At 45.9% G+C, this 15,836-nt stretch overlaps 1 protein-coding gene across 3 annotated transcripts in view; it reads left to right on the forward strand.

The window, feature by feature from the left end:
- Window positions 1–1,157: 1,157 nt before the first annotated feature.
- EPHX2 (epoxide hydrolase 2) overlaps window positions 1,158–15,836 on the forward strand; it is a 53,398-nt gene continuing 38,719 nt past the window's right edge. For all 3 annotated transcript variants that reach the window (XM_064368733.1, XM_064368734.1, XM_012435141.2), the window contains exons 1-6: window positions 1,158–1,324; window positions 6,909–6,993; window positions 10,944–11,103; window positions 12,302–12,492; window positions 14,510–14,632; window positions 14,857–14,931. In XM_064368733.1, the coding sequence (XP_064224803.1) occupies window positions 1,224–1,324; window positions 6,909–6,993; window positions 10,944–11,103; window positions 12,302–12,492; window positions 14,510–14,632; window positions 14,857–14,931 (735 nt within the window). In that variant the 5' untranslated portion in view covers window positions 1,158–1,223. The remainder of the gene's footprint in view (window positions 1,325–6,908; window positions 6,994–10,943; window positions 11,104–12,301; window positions 12,493–14,509; window positions 14,633–14,856; window positions 14,932–15,836) is intronic.

Genomic DNA, 15,836 nt, shown 5'->3' on the forward strand with positions numbered 1-15,836 from the left:
TTGTTGGCTACTCTGCTTCTTGGGCAAGAATCTCAGCAAACACTGCTCCAGGCAGAAGCCTAGAAGAGGTTGCAAAGCTAGGGAAGAAAGCAACAGCATAGCTGGCTAAGAGCAAATAGCCCAGAGGAAACCCACGGCTCTTGTCAATCTTGTTGTTGATTGCTAGATCCAGAGACTGTTGTAGACCTCCCAGCTACAGTGAGGTATCTGACAACCTCTCATAAGGTTCTCGAAGCTCCGTGGTGGAGGGCATCTTGGGTAAATCCACAGAGACACATTCAAGAGTGAAGTCTCTGCTGTTGGAGACCTCACTCACTCTATTTGGTCTCCACCAAAGACATGGTTTTTAATTCACGGAACTCCACTACTCAAAGACTCCACTGTGCTCAAGGACTCCCAAAGTTTTAGTTTTTCTAGGAACATAAACGAGCCAATGGTGTGGAAATCGGTGATTAAAAACAAACACACATGTTTAGACAGAATTATTACAAGTAGTATGTACAAAAGGAAAATAATAGCCCACATTTAGTTCTTCTAAGCCTCAGTACACAAGAGATTGAAATCGAAGTATTCTGGGCTGGCACACCACAGCCAGAACACCATATTTTATTCTAGAAACACATTTGCCCTGGCAAAGAAGAGCGCGCCTAGAGGAGTGGTCAGGATAGTGAGGGATCTGTGATCCTGTGTTCTAAATCTAGAAAAGTCTCTCAATATACCAACACGCGCACACACGCACACACACATATGCACACACACACGGTCTGTGGCCTCTTTCCTAGGCATTCCAAGTCCGGCAAGTTCGCAGGGAGCTGTCAGCCAGTCCAGGAAGGCCCGGGCCTGGCTCTGCCTCTTCAAGCAGCTTCTGCAGGGGCATTGGGAGTGGGCATAGGAGTCTCTGGACTTTCCTTTGAGACAGTGGAAGGCGATATCCAGAGGCGAGATTCTAGCCTGGGGTTCCTGTCTCCCTGACCTCCCCTGCCTCTCCCTTTGACACCCTTTCCGCCGCCCATCCCCTTCCCCGGTCTCTTTCCGGGCCGGGCCGGGCCGGACTTGGTTCCGCCAGGACCCGGAAAGGGGGCGGAGCCAGGTTAAGGCGGGGCGGGGAGGAGGGGCCAGGGCGGGGGCGGGGCCGGGCCAAGCTGGAAGGGTCCTGCGCCCCCGCCTTCGCGTGTTTCCCGGGTTAGCTGCGGGTCCCGGTGTCCGGCTGCAGCTCCGCCGCCATGGCGCTGCGCGCGGCCGTGTTCGACCTTGACGGGGTGCTGGCGCTGCCCGCGGTCGTCGGCGTCCTCGGCCGCACGGAGGAGGCCCTGGCGCTGCCCAGGTAAGGGGGCCGGGCGCCGCCGCCGTGGGTCGGGGCGGCAGGAGGCAGGCCCCAGCTGCAGGGTGGCGGGGCTAGGCTTGCAGCCCTGAAATCCCCGTGCGTGTGAGAAAATCCGTTATCTTTCTGAATGCTCATGATTAAACCTTGCCAAGGACTCCAAAGTTGCTTTCTGTGTTGAACTTTTCCAAAACCCAGAGGAGTTACTCGCTTTCTGCTGCGGCTGCGTCCTGTCTAACTGGGTGGCGGTTAAAATGCGCACTGAAATTCAGGAGAGAAAGAAGTTCTCTCGCAAGGTGTGGGTTGCAGGTTTACGTGTTGTAATAGCAAACTGCAGCAACGGACCAAAGCCACATCACTGGGAAATAGTAGATGAGGTGTGCAGAGTGAGAGTTCAGAGACTTGGGGAAATACCTGTTCTACTACATGAAAAACCAGCCCACCCGAATGTGAAACTGTTTGTATAATATGGTTTCAACTATGAAAAAAGCTACATGCAGAAAAACGCCTGGAAGAAATATGCCAAAATACCCCAAATGAGATTAGGAATAATTTAATTTTCTTTTTTCTTTCTTTCTTTCTTTTTTTTTTTTTTTTTGCAGTTTTCAACTTTTAAATTTACAAACATGTATTATTCCTACATTCGAACAGGAGAAAAGTATACTTATTTGTAAAGTGAAAAAAAGAAGGCCAGACATGGAAGCCATTGTTCATATCCTCCTTTTACATATGAGGAAACTGAGGCACAGAAAGAGACCAGGTGTCCAGATCGCATAGCTGTTAAAGAGCAGAGCCAGAAATCCAACCTCAGCAGTCCATGTCCAGAGCCCTTGCTTTTAATATAGCAAGGAAGATGAGATAGCAAGTAGGTTGAGGGAAAGGCCTGTAATCTCTGTGCTTTGGGAGGCTAAGGTGGGAGGATCACTTGAGGCAAAGAGTTCAAGACCAGCCTGGAAGGCTAAGGGAGGAGGATTGCTTGAGGAGCAGTCAGGGTAGTGAGGGATCTGTGATCCTACGTTCTGAATCTAGAAAAGTCACCGGATATGCCAACACATGCATGGTCTGTGGCCTTTTTCCCAGGCATTCCAAGTTCGGCAAGTTCACAGGGAGCTGTCAGCCCTTTCCAGGAAGGCCCAGGCCTGGGTCTGCGTCTTCAAGCAGCTAATGAAGGGGCAATATCCCAGGTGTTCGAGGCTGCAGGGAGCCATGATTGTGCCACTGCTTTTCAGCCTGGGTAAAAAGCACGACCCAGTCTCAAACAAAAACAAACAAACCCCTCAGACATCCACAGAGAGCCAAAGTTCAAGATGAAGTCAGTGCCATAGGTGTACAAAGTTCTAAGGTGGTTCAAGGAGGGAGTGGTGGGTCTGTCTGATCAGCAGAATCAGGGAAGGCCTAATGGAGGAAGATTGCTGGAAGATTTCTACGGAGAGATGCAGGGAGAGCTTTCCAGGTGTACAGGGAAGAACGTGTACAAAGGCTGGGGAGGTAGGAGGCATGGAGCTTGCACAAGAACGCTAACTATTCCAGTCTTGCCAGTTGTAGCCCAAGAGAGGGACGCAGAGAAGGTGGTTGGGCCCCTTTCGTAGTGCAGTGTAAAAGTTGGGCTAGAGATAAAACTGGTTTCCAGTTACAACAAGCAGTTTCAGCAGGTGGGCTTGGAGAGAATGCTTACAGGCTCACCAGCGCACCACAGTGTAGCAGTCTCGTGTTGCCTCAGGTAGTACCCTGAGTCCTACCCCAAGTTTCTTGTCTGACGACCAAGAAAGTTAAGGAACGTGGACACCAAGAGTGAGGTTGGAGCGAAAGTTTAATAAGCAAAAGAAGAAAGCTCTCTGCCACAGAGAAGGGTCCTGGAAAAATGGGTTGCTGATTCACAGTTTGGATGCAGAGGCTTCTGTAAAAACCCATATGGGGCTGGGTATCTCATTTGCACAAGGCGTGCATTTCTAGTAGTTCCACCCCATCCTCCTGGTACACATGCAGGCTCTTAGCTTGAGTTACTCTATGTTGCTTTGTTTCCCTTACTGTACATGTGTCAGGGGATGGAATTTTCCACTGCAGGCACATCTGGCCAAGTCACCTGTGTAGCCTTTCTTGTCTGTCTTAGGGAAGCCTCCTGGGCAAGTTCCCTTATTTGTGCCTGTGACTTGATTTCTCTGGCTGTTCTCTTGTTTGAAAGAATTTAATGGAGGACTCACCCTAACTGTCTGCCTGACGAGTTTCTTCCTTTCTCCTCTCTCAGAATTACATTCTTGGAGCTAAAAATGCTCAGTGCTGCAAAGTGGAACCAACACTCACATAAAAGTTTTCTCAGCAAAACAATTTACTTCTATAGAAGGGCGTCTCCTGCATGCAAGGAATAGGCATGGGAGAGCTCACAGAACAAAGGAGAGCAGCAATTTTTATCCCTAATGCAGACCCTGTTCCTGTGTCCTCCCCCTGTGGGCTGGGGTTGGACCACACAATCTAGGCTGATTCTGATAGGCTACTGTTGACATCATCAAGGGGGCAAGGGTGAGCTTTTGATGGGAAGGACAGTTACTGGGTGACAGGTAATGCTTGGGCGTGTTTGGTCACAGCAGAGATAGGGAGGGCTGATGGATAAATGGATAAGATTACTTTTTAGAAGAGAACAAAGAAATAGAGACTGAAACCCTTTGAAGAGAAACTATTTGTTCTTAACAACAGAGCACTATTTTGAACCTTCGATGTTTTTCCCTTGGCTTCTCCACTCTGTTTTAATTGGGTATAGAATCAACTCAGATGATCAACTTCCACAGATGTGTAGCTGTTCCTGGACAGAATGAGGTCCAACTGCTTGCTTGTTCCCATGGTCCAATAATAAGATGCAGACAGACTGGGAAAGAGGGAGTTTATTTCTGCCACCCATTGTGGGAGAAGGTTGGAGTCACTCACAAGACTCAAAGTTGCAAGTTATTTTCTAGTGCTTATATACATTTTAAGCTCCATGCTACATGTGGGATTGTACCTACAAACAGGAGTCTTTCAGTCTCTATCTAATCTTTAAGGTCTAGGGTCTGAAAAGCTTTCCCTAGAGTCTTGGAAAGCTTCTTAATCTTAGTGGGCCCTGGTATGAGGTGTATGTGTAAGAATACGATTATTATTCAATCAGACTTTAGGGTCGGAAAAAACCCTGGCGGAGTGGGTTTGTTTTCGCATTCTAGCCCTCGCACTCACACACTGGTTTCTCCAGTTCTTTAATGCTTAACTTACTTATGCATTCATCAAAATTATAGTAAAGGGTTAGTGGAAACCCTCTCGGGTTGCTAATGGAAACGTGGCCTGCCACCTACCAATCCCTAACCAGTATTGCTTCTGTAACCCAGAGAGAATTCCTGTCAGACAACTTTCCATCAGCCCATTCCTAGTTTCCTTTTGTTTTTAAAATCTTGCTTGTAACAAAGGCCAAAGAGAGCATACCCACAGGTGAGGTGGAAGTGTATCCCGGGCTGTAAGTCCTCAATAAAGTATGTTAATTTTGCCTTAGCTCCTTCCACTAGGTCAACATACAGGTCTTATCTTCTGGGTCATAATTTTAATTGCTTTACCATTTTACTCTCTGTTCTGGGAAATATTCTTGTCTTTTGATTCAGCAATTTCATTTTGAAAGGTTGTAAATTTACTGCAAATAATTGAATCATTACAACATGTGAATCTGATGCTATGCAATTGTCTTAGTGCATTTTCTGTCGCTTATAACTGGATATCTGAAAGGGGGCTCAATGTGCTGTCTCAGGCCTCTCTTCCACTTCTTATAAAGCCACTAGTCCCAATCCCATCAGAATCCGTTAATTCATTAACCCATTAGCCCATGGATGGATTACTCCATTCATGAAGGTGGAACGCTCATGACCCAACCACTTCTTAAAGGCCCACCTTTCAATATTGCCACAATAGGGATTACATTTCAACATGAGCTTCAGAGGAGACAAACGCTCAAGCCATAGCAGTAATTATACCTTAAGAAAGCAGTTAAAAAAAAGAAAAAAACAACTGTTGGCAAAGCTATGGGGGAACAATTGCCAACACTGAAAAGTTGAGCAAGGCCACAGATATTATGTATATGTCTCCTTATAGTTGGTCCAGAACCGATCACTGTTACCTGCAAGAGGGTGTCTGATAAAAGGTATACTTGACTATCATCAGAAATAAAACTCCCAGGATGGGGAATTGGTAATTCCAGTTGAATTCACACGCCAGTTAAAATTACCAGACCTGAGTAACAGAACAAATGCATTTTCCAGTTGAATTGGCAAGCCAGTTAAAAAGACCACACATGAGTACAGAACAAATACATTTACACAAATAAATACATTTGTCTGTGACTCAGTGTATTTATTTACTGGGGTTGATGTAACAGCAAACACAGACTGGGTGGTGTCAACAGTAGAAGTGTATGCTCTCACGTTTCTGGAGGCTGGAAGACCAAGATCAAGATGTCAGCAGGGTGGGTTCCTTCTGAGGCCTCTCTCCTTGGCTTGTTAACAGTGTTCTTCTCCCTGTGTCCTCATGTGGTTGACCCTCTGTGTGTGTCTGTGTCCTCATCTTATAAGGGCACCAGTCTTGTTGGATTAGAGCCCACCTGTATGCTCTTACTTAACTTAAATTACCTCTTAAAGACCCACTCTCCAAATACAGTCACATCCTGAGGTACTGACAGTTAGAACTTCAGTGTATGAATTTGGGATGGGGGCACACAATTCAGCCTTAACACAGTGATAAGATTTGTATTTGTGTCCCCACCCAAATCTCATGTCGCATTATAATTCCTAATGTTGGAAGAGGGGCTTGGTGGGAGGTGATTGGATCATGGGGGTGGAGATCCTCCTTGCTGTTCTCGTGATGGTGAGTTCTAATGAGATCTAGTTGTTTATAAAAGTGTGTAGCGCTTCCCCCTTCTCTCTCTTCCTCCTGCTCCAACCATGTAAGACGTGCCTTGCTTCCCCTTCGCCTTCCACCATGATTGTGAGTTCTCTGAGGCCTCCCCAGCCATGCTTCCTGTATAGCATGTAGAACTGTGAGCCAATTAGACCTCTTTTCTTTATAAATTACCTGATCTTACATACTTCTTTATAGCAGTGTGAGCACAGACCAATACAGGAAACTTTTAAAAGGTTAGAAGATGAGATTAAGATAAAATAGAAACTAGATAGGCAGAATAGAAACCAGAAAAAAACATATTCCATTCTTTTTGAAGAAGGTGAACTGATGAAAAAGCCCTTCGAGACCATGCCTGGTGCACACGAGGACAGTGATGGCCATGTGCCCACTCTTGGTTCTGACTCCTAAATGCTAAAGTAGGCAGCACCTCCGGTTGAAGCTGCTATCAGGTGGTTTCCTCTGAGCAGCTTCTCCATGGAGCATATTACTGTATGGTCTCATGTCCTCAGCTGGATGTCTCCTTGTGGGCAAAGATCCCAATTTGAACTGTATTTGTATTTTCCAGTTGCAGGCAGCATGCCTTTCTAGTGGCTGCTTCTCAATGGAAATGAACAGCGTCTGTCTCCATGTGCTGCTATGATGAAATTCACAGAACCTTCCTGATGTGCTTTGTGTTTTCCAGAGGCCTTCTGAGTGATGCTTTCCAGAAAGGCGGCCCGGAGGGTGCCACTACTCGCCTCATGAGAGGAGAGATCACGTTTTCCCAGGTGAGGGGACATTACCACACAGAGCCCTTTGGATGGACGTTTTCTGCCTGCATGCCTATCTCCCCCACTAACTGGAAGCTCTGTGAAGGCAGGGCCATGTCTTCTTCCCCCATCTACCCCTTACAATGCCTAACCCCCAAGACTGACCTAAAAGGCCTGGAGACATACAAAAAGGCATTTAAGACTGGCTTGTCATCTCTTTGGCCAACCAGAGGGAAATTTCCAGTTCCTCCAAGATGTACGCCGGGGAGCTACTACAGACATAGTGACTATTTTTGGGCAGGGCCGCTGTATCTGTTCATTCAACAGCCAGATAATGGATAGACTTGGAGTCAGAAATCAGGGTTTGAATCATAGTGCCCAGTTACAGGCTGTATGAGCGCAGCAAGTTACTGAACTTCTCCAAGTCTCAGTTTTGCCAACTTTACAGCCGAGGTGATCATGCTACCCATTTCATCAGCTGCTATGAAGCATGGAAAGTGCTTAGCACCATGCCTGGCACATAGTAATTGCTCAATAAACAGTAGTTATTATGGTTAGTATAATCTAAATTATTTTTTAACAAAATAATCAGGATCTAACACCACTCGAATTCCCAATTAGTGTCTCTCTAAGAAGAAAGGCTATTGAGAATCTACTTATAAGCACACAGATAAAACATTCTGTATTTTTAAAAACTTCTATGAATTACAGCTATACTTCACTCAGTCGGAGAATTTGGGGCCCACCATAATAGCAAACACTCATCTTTTCTGTGAAGGCAAATGTGGTATTAATGGAAGCGTTGCAGTCACTTTAAAACATACATGCTAATATGTTGTGGCAACTGGTGAACGAAAACTGTGATGAGACTATTGGGAAGAACATTATTGAATTATTGACTTTTTATTTAATCCATTAAAAAACCTCAGTAATATTGTTGGAAGGTAAGAAAGAGGGAATGCTATATATTTTCTTCCTCCTCGTCCTCCTCCTCCTCCTCCTCCTCCTCCCTTTTGAGACAGGGTCTTACTCTATTGACTAGGCTGGAGTGTGGTGGCACGATCACGGCTCCTGCAGCCTTGACCTCCTGGGCTGTGGTGATCCTCCCATCTCAGCCTCCCAAGTAGCTGGGACAACAAGGACAAATCACCATGCCCAGCTGTTTTTTTGTATTATTATTGACAGAAATGTGGTTTCACCATGTTACCTAGACTGGTCTTGAACTCTTGGGCTCAAACAATCCACTTACCCTGGTGTTCCAAAGTGCTAGGATTACAGACATGAGCCACTGTGCCCAGCCTGTATTTTCAATGAACATACAGATTTTAGAGCATTTCTAGTAATTGCTGTGAAAATCCTGCATTTCATTTAGACTTCTTGAGTGGCTTCTGATAGATATGTAACTTCTAGGAAACTGGCATGGCTAGAGGGAAGAAGCCTGGAAGACTAATTCATATCGTGCAAAGGGCTATTTACACTTGACTTGTCTTTAAAAAAGTGTCTTATCTTGGGATTGAATATCATCTTTTAACTCTTTATGTATGTATACTATACAGACAGAAAAGTACACACAGCATACAACTTGATGACTTTTCACATACTGAGTATACCATTGTCACCAGCACGCAGATCAAGAAATGAAACATTCCCAGCACTGTAGGCACCCATTTATCCGCACTCTGGACACCATCCCTCCAAGAGTATTACCATTCTGACTTCCATCCCAATAGATTGCTTTTACTTGTTCTGGACTTTATGTAAATGGAATTGTACAGATCAGCTCTTTTGTGTCTGGCATCTTTTGTTCATCATTTATGGGTGAGACTCATAGCTGTTGCATGTAGCCATAGATCATTTTATTCTCATTGCTGCATGGCATTCCATCATGTTCATATACCCTAGTCTATCCATTCTTCTATTGATGGGGGTCTGGGTAGTTTTCAGTTTGGCACTATTACAAATAGTGCTGCGATGATCGTGTATATACCACAATCCATTCTGCTATTAGTGAGTGTATTCGTTTGCTAGGGCTGTGTCTCATATAGCACTTGGGCTGCTACCTACAACAAATGTGCCATAGACTGTGACTTAACAGCAAACATTTGTAGCTCACAGTTCTGGAGGCTGGGAAGTCCAAGATGAAGGTACCGGCAGGTTCAGTGTTTGGTGGGGGCTCTCTTCTTGGTTTGCAGATAGCCACCTTCTTGTTGTGTCCTTACATGGTAGAAAGCAGAGAGAGAGAGAGAAAATCAAGTCTTGGCTGTCTTCTCCCTGTGTCTTTACATGGTCATCTGTCTGTGTGTGTCTGTGTCCTCATCTCTTCTTATGTAGGCATCAGTCATGTTGGATTAGGATTCATTGTAATGACTTCATTTTCTCTTAAGTACCCCTTTAAAGGCCTGATTTCCAAAGATAGTCACATCGTGAGGGTCTGAGGGTTAGGACTTCAGCATAGGAATTTTAGGGAGGACACAGTTTAGCCCATAACAATGCACATTTTGGTAGTTTCCAATTTGGAGCTTGCTATGGTCCAAGTGTTTGTGTCCCCCCAAAAATTCCTTTGTTGAAATCTTAACCCCACAGGTGATGATATTAGGAGCTGGGGCCTTCAGGAAGTAATTAGGTCATGAGAGTGGACCCCTCAGGAGTGAGATTAGTGCCCTTGTAAGAGAGATCCCAGAGAGCTATTGAGTGCCTTCTACATGTGAGGACAGCAAGAAGGTGCCATCTGTGAAATAGAAGGCAGGCCCTAACCAGACACCAAATCTGCTGGAGCCTTGATCTTGGACTTCCCAGCCTTCAGTACTGTGAGAATAAATTTCTGCTGTTTATGAGCCACCCAGCCCTGGTCTTTTGTTATAGCAGCTGAGATGGGCTAAGACAGGGGTCTTAGGAGTAGCACTGCTATGACTGTGGTGAATATCACACGCTCTACCCATTCTGCTGTTAGTGGGCAATAGCACTGCTATGACTGTGGGTGAATATCACACACTCTACCCATTCTACTGTTAGTGGGCAATAGCACTGCTATGACTGTGGGTGAATATCACACACTCTACCCATTCTACTGTTAGTGGGCAATAGCACTGCTATGACTGTGGGTGAATATCACACGCTCTACCCATTCTGCTGTTAGTGGGCAATAGCACTGCTATGACTGTGGGTGAATATCACACACTCTACCCATTCTACTGTTAGTGGGCAATAGCACTGCTATGACTGTGGGTGAATATCACACGCTCTACCCATTCTGCTGTTAGTGGGCAATAGCACTGCTATGACTGTGGGTGAATATCACACACTCTACCCATTCTACTGTTAGTGGGCAATAGCACTGCTATGACTGTGGGTGAATATCACACACTCTACGCATTCTGCTGTTAGTGGGCAATAGCACTGCTATGACTGTGGGTGAATATCACACACTCTACGCATTCTGCTGTTAGTGGGCAATAGCACTGCTATGACTGTGGGTGAATATCACACACTCTACCCATTCTACTGTTAGTGGGCAATAGCACTGCTATGACTGTGGGTGAATATCACACACTCTACCCATTCTACTGTTAGTGGGCAATAGCACTGCTATGACTGTGGGTGAATATCACACACTCTACCCATTCTACTGTTAGTGGGCAATAGCACTGCTATGACTGTGGGTGAATATCACACACTCTACGCATTCTGCTGTTAGTGGGCAATAGCACTGCTATGACTGTGGGTGAATATCACATGCTCTACCCATTCTGCTGTTATTGGGTGGTTTCTGGTTTGGGACTCCTAGGAAGAGTACAGCTATGAACATTTTTGGCCATGTCTTTTGGAGAACACATGTTGGCATTTCCAGTGGGTATGTGTCCAGGAATAGAATTGCTTGGTCACAGGGGATGCATAGGTTTGGGTTTAGTAGACCCTGCAGAGCTTTGCTGAGTGGCCGTACCGATTGTCCCCTCACTTCACTTTGACAGTGGATACCACTCATGGAAGAAAACTGCAGGAAGTGCTCCGAGACCTCTGGAATCTCCCTCCCTGAGAATTTCTCTGTAAATCAAATCTTTGGCAAGGCAATTTCAGCCAGAAAGATCAACCGCCCCATGCTCCAGGCAGCTCTCACGCTCAGGAAGAAAGGTAAGGATCTGATACTGGCCATTCTCAGGCCTGACCACACAGACCCCTCGGAAACATCAGGTCAGAATCAGCCAAGTGAGTTTTGACATCACAGATCTTTTGAGCCATGATGGAAAGCCATTCTTAAAACATGGCCCCAAAGCAAGTTTTATCCAGTGCAAAAGCAGCACTGGTTAAAATAGAATAGCTGGAAAAATGGCAGAATTTTACTTAATAAAGCAATTGATGCCCATGACTGTCTTGTGAGCATCATTCTTCCCTTCAGTGGCACTTTAGTAATGACCCGAATGACACAATCTTTTATCACAGTGATTAAAAAACAAGACCTTTTTAGCAACTGTAATTTTCTGAGCCTTTGTGTATCAGAGTGTCTGAGCTATGAGTTGGCTGATGTGGGCTCAGATGATGTCATATTTTCTAAGACATGAGGTCAAGTTCATCCATAGGCGTTGACTTGGGGTGAGCACCTGACTCTTGTCATAGGCATACTTGAAAACATTCCACCCTCTTATCAGTAGATTTATCCAGCTGTGGCTGAGCCATTCCGTGTCTGTAACTCCTGCCTCCTATTACATGGGAAGAGTCTCACCGTCAACTGTTCAGTGTCTTGTTTCCAAAACTGCCTGGTTCTTACCCTCACTGGTTAGGCAGATAAAACCAGGCGATAATCCTATCTCTATGTCTACTTCTTTAGTTTTGAAATGGGAACCCAGTCCCTGATAGCCAAAGCAAGTTTCTGGAATTTAGTCAAGCAGAGTTTTCAATAGCACAGACTAGAAAGAATGCTGGATTTTCACTGCGTAGCTCTGGGCGGCTTGTAACTTATCTGAGCTTCTGTTTGCTGATCTGTGAATCTGGGAGGGTAGGATCACCTTGCCCACCCCAGAGATGGTAGAGATCAAATGAGCTGATGAATGTAAAAACACTGCTCCACTGTTGTCAAGGAGGAAGGAGGGTACTTTCCCTATCTGGGCCTCTGAAGGCCTTGACTGAACCCAGCTCATGCTCATGTCTGTGTCAGAGATGTTTTTGGGTCAAGATGATTCTTTGCCAATTCATCAGTTGGAAGCTGAGCATAAGAGATTGATATAAGTGAGCATGACCTGCTTGGCCCATCATAGGGGTTCCCTGGGGGCATCTGGAGCATCTCAGGGCAAAGTTCTATAGCTGGTCCATCCACTGGTGGCTTTTTGCTCAGGATTCACAACCGCCATCCTCACCAACACCTGGCTGGATGACCGTGCTAAGAGAGACGATTTGGCCCGGCTGATGTGTGAGCTGAAGATGCACTTTGACTTCCTGATAGAGTCATGTCAGGTGGGAATGGTCAAACCTGAACCTCAGATCTACAAGTTTCTACTGGACACCCTGAAGACCAGCCCCAGTGAGGTACAGAGACACTTCCCTATAGCGGAGAAGGTTGTTCAGAGATATTGCAACCAGAGAAAAACTGAGGAGTGAGCAGGTGGGGTATATCTTGGGCCTGGCAGGACAGCTCTGAGTCCCCTTCTCCCAGACCATGGCTTCTCTTAAACGATTTTTACCTATTCTTTGGTCTAGAAAATTCTCCCAGAGGTGGGCATTTGGCCCCATTGTATAGCTCTTACAGAACTTTGGTCAAAACAGGCATCATCAAAAGCTGTTTTAGCCCAGCTGCCTCAGTTTACTTACAAAGAAATGGGGATCTGGGAGACTTGCAAGGCCACAAGGCTAGTCAGGTTCATCCCCACAAAAGGTGGGTGAGGACAGGCTCCCGTATTGCCATGGTCTCTCCCACCAGACACCCTGTGCCCTGAGCCTGTCCCCGGAGATCACCTATCCTAAAGCTCTCTTCTCCTTGTGTGTCCCTACTCTCATCTGCAAAAGGTGATTGGACCGAGGTTAAATTCCTTTCCCTCACATTTCCAACCCCGACCTCCCCACAGGCTGATCAGAGCAAACCCTGGACTCTAGCCTTGGAGTCCTTGCCATGCTCCATCCCGGGACCTTCCTTTTCTCCTCCTGGACTTTGCTTCTGTTTATCTTAGTGCCTGGAGCCAGCCTCAGAGCAGGGCTCCAAATCTAAGCCTGCACCGGAACATATCAGTCTTCCTATCGATGGCTTCCAGGTTGGATGAGCTGCTTAGAATTCTAGACTTCCATTGTCCAAGATGATAAATTCATGTACCCATGCTTTCTACCATGAATTCCAGGATTTTTCTCTCTATTTATTTATTTATTTATTGTTTAACTAATTATTTTTTCTTAGAGTCAGAGTCTCACTTTGTCACCCAGGCTGGAGTACAGTGGTGTGATCATAGCTCACTGCAGCCTCAAACTCCTGAGCCCAAGTGATCCTCCTGCCTCAGCCTCCTAAGTAGCTGGGACCACAGGTTCATGCCACCATGCATGGCTAATTCTTTATTTTTCATTGCGACAAGGGTCTCACTATATTGTCCAGGCTAGTCTTGAACTCCTGGTATCAACCAATCCTTCCAGTCTCCTAAAGTGCTGGGATTACAAGTGTGAGCCACCAAGCCTAGCACTTTCTTTCTTACTACATATACATTTTTGATTCATTAAGAATCTGGCCGAGCACAGTGGTGTACACCTGTAATCCCAGCACTTTGGGAGGCCGAGACGGGCAGATCAAAAGGTCAAGAGATCGAGATCATCTTGGCCAACGTGGTGAAACCCCTTCTCTATAAAAATACAAAAATTAGCTGGGTGTGGTGGCGTGCACCTGTAGTCCCAGCTACTTGGGAGACTGAGGCAAGAGAATCACTTGAACCCAGGAGTCAGAGGTTTCAGTGAGCTGAGATTGCGCCACTGCACTCCAGCTTAGTGACAGAGAAAGACTCCGTCTCAAAAAAATAAAAAAGAATCTATTTGGAGGTAAGATGTAAAGTAAGGATCCATTTTATTCCCCCAGCCGTTAACCAGTCATACCAACACCATTAAACAATCTTCCTTACCAACTGGACATGAAACTTTTCTCAGAAACTAAATTCTTATTTGTATTTGGGTCCATTTCATAGATATGTCTGCTTCTTTTCTAGTGCCAAATTTCTACCTTTTGTCGCTTCCTAAGTTGTTGACTCTCTGCCCTCACTACAGTTTTTTTCCAGACACATTTTTTTGGTCTACTTATGCCTGTTGATTTTCCTAGATGAATTTTAATGTCACCTTGATAAGTGTGTATCCTCTCCTAATCCTCTTGCAATTTCAGAAGTAGCTGAAGCCAGTAGGTCTGTGTGGGGTCATATGTATCTGTGTTTTCATGTGTATGTTATGTAATTAAATGCTTTCCATTTTAAGAGTAGATGGTTACAAAAGAAAAGGAGTTTTTAATCTCATCATAAAGTAGCCCCTGTTTGCATTCTGGTGAGTTTCTTTCTGGGATTCTCCCATGCTGTTTTGGGCTCAGGTCGTTTTCTTGGATGACATCGGGGCTAATCTGAAGCCAGCCCGTGACTTGGGAATGGTCACCATCCTAGTCAAGGACACTGACACGGCCTTGAGGGAACTGGAGAAAGTGACCAGAATCCAGGTAACTTGACTTTGAAGCGAGCAAGCTTCCTGTGCTCATCTGTGGTTTCTGGACTTGAGTGGAGAAGCTGCTGTCCATGGAGATGGGCTGGTCAGTCACCAGGAGGGCTCAGGATGGGGTGGCAAAGGTGGCCTTGGAGGTGTCTTCTGGCACTGGTACTCGGGAGAGCCTCTCTTGGAAGGAGGCTGCGGTTGTCTCTCTCACTGTGCCTTTCCTGCTTACAGCTTCTCAATACCCTGGCGCCTCTGCTGACCTCTTGCAATCCAAGTGATGTGAGCCACGGGTACGTGACAATAAAGGTGAGTCAGCTCTGTCTCTTAGTCCGCTGAGTGCTCTCTAACCAGGTCACCTAAAATGACCAGCAGAGACAACCAGGAGGCTGAGCTGGGAGGATCACCTGAGCCCGGGAGGCAGAGGCTGCAGTGAGCTGTGATCATACCACTGTACTCCAGCCTGGGCGACAGAGTGAGACCCTGTCTCAAAAAAAAGTGGCCAGCAGAGACATTTGTTAAATATCAAGGGTGGTTGAACATCTGCTATTTATTTTTATTTTTAATTTTTTTTTGGTCGGGGGGATTGGGGAGGGTTAGCATTAGGAGAAATACCTAATGTAGATGATAGGGTGATGGATGCAGCAAACCACCGTGGCGTGTGTATACCTACGTAACAAACCTGCATGTTCTGCACATATATCCCAGAACTTAAAGTATAATAATAAAAAAGAAGAACATCCTCTATTTATAAGGAAATGGAATTTCCTGCAAATCTCATTCCTTAGTAATGGATGGAAGACACAAGCCCTGTCTCAGATTCTGTAAAGCAGTGTGACTGCTGTAGCCAAACCCCCACAGAACAGCAGGCTAGGGGGCGTGGCCAGCCTGGGGCTAAAGCATGTGCACAGCTGACCTGTGTTGGGGGAGAAGATGTTTTCATTCAACAGGTATTTTTAATTTGTTTTGGTGGAGGGGATAGGAGAGCGCTTCCTCTGTGTCAGGCACAGGCCAGATAGAAGGGGTGTGGTGATGATTAAGACAGACCTGTCCTCAAGGAACCCACATTGAGGACAAGGAGAGGGAAAGGGTCATTCAGATGTTCTTTCTGTTTCAAAGGGTTATCATAAGGCCAAGGCCACATGCAGAGGCCACTGGCTGATGACCTGGCTGGTAGATCTAACTTGGCTTGCTGACACACAGATAGGGGTTTA

The sequence above is a fragment of the Aotus nancymaae genome, unplaced genomic scaffold (assembly GCF_030222135.1).
Source record: "Aotus nancymaae isolate 86718 unplaced genomic scaffold, 86718_ANA_hifiasm-v0.15.2.pri h1tg000079l, whole genome shotgun sequence".
NCBI lineage: Eukaryota > Metazoa > Chordata > Mammalia > Primates > Aotidae > Aotus > Aotus nancymaae.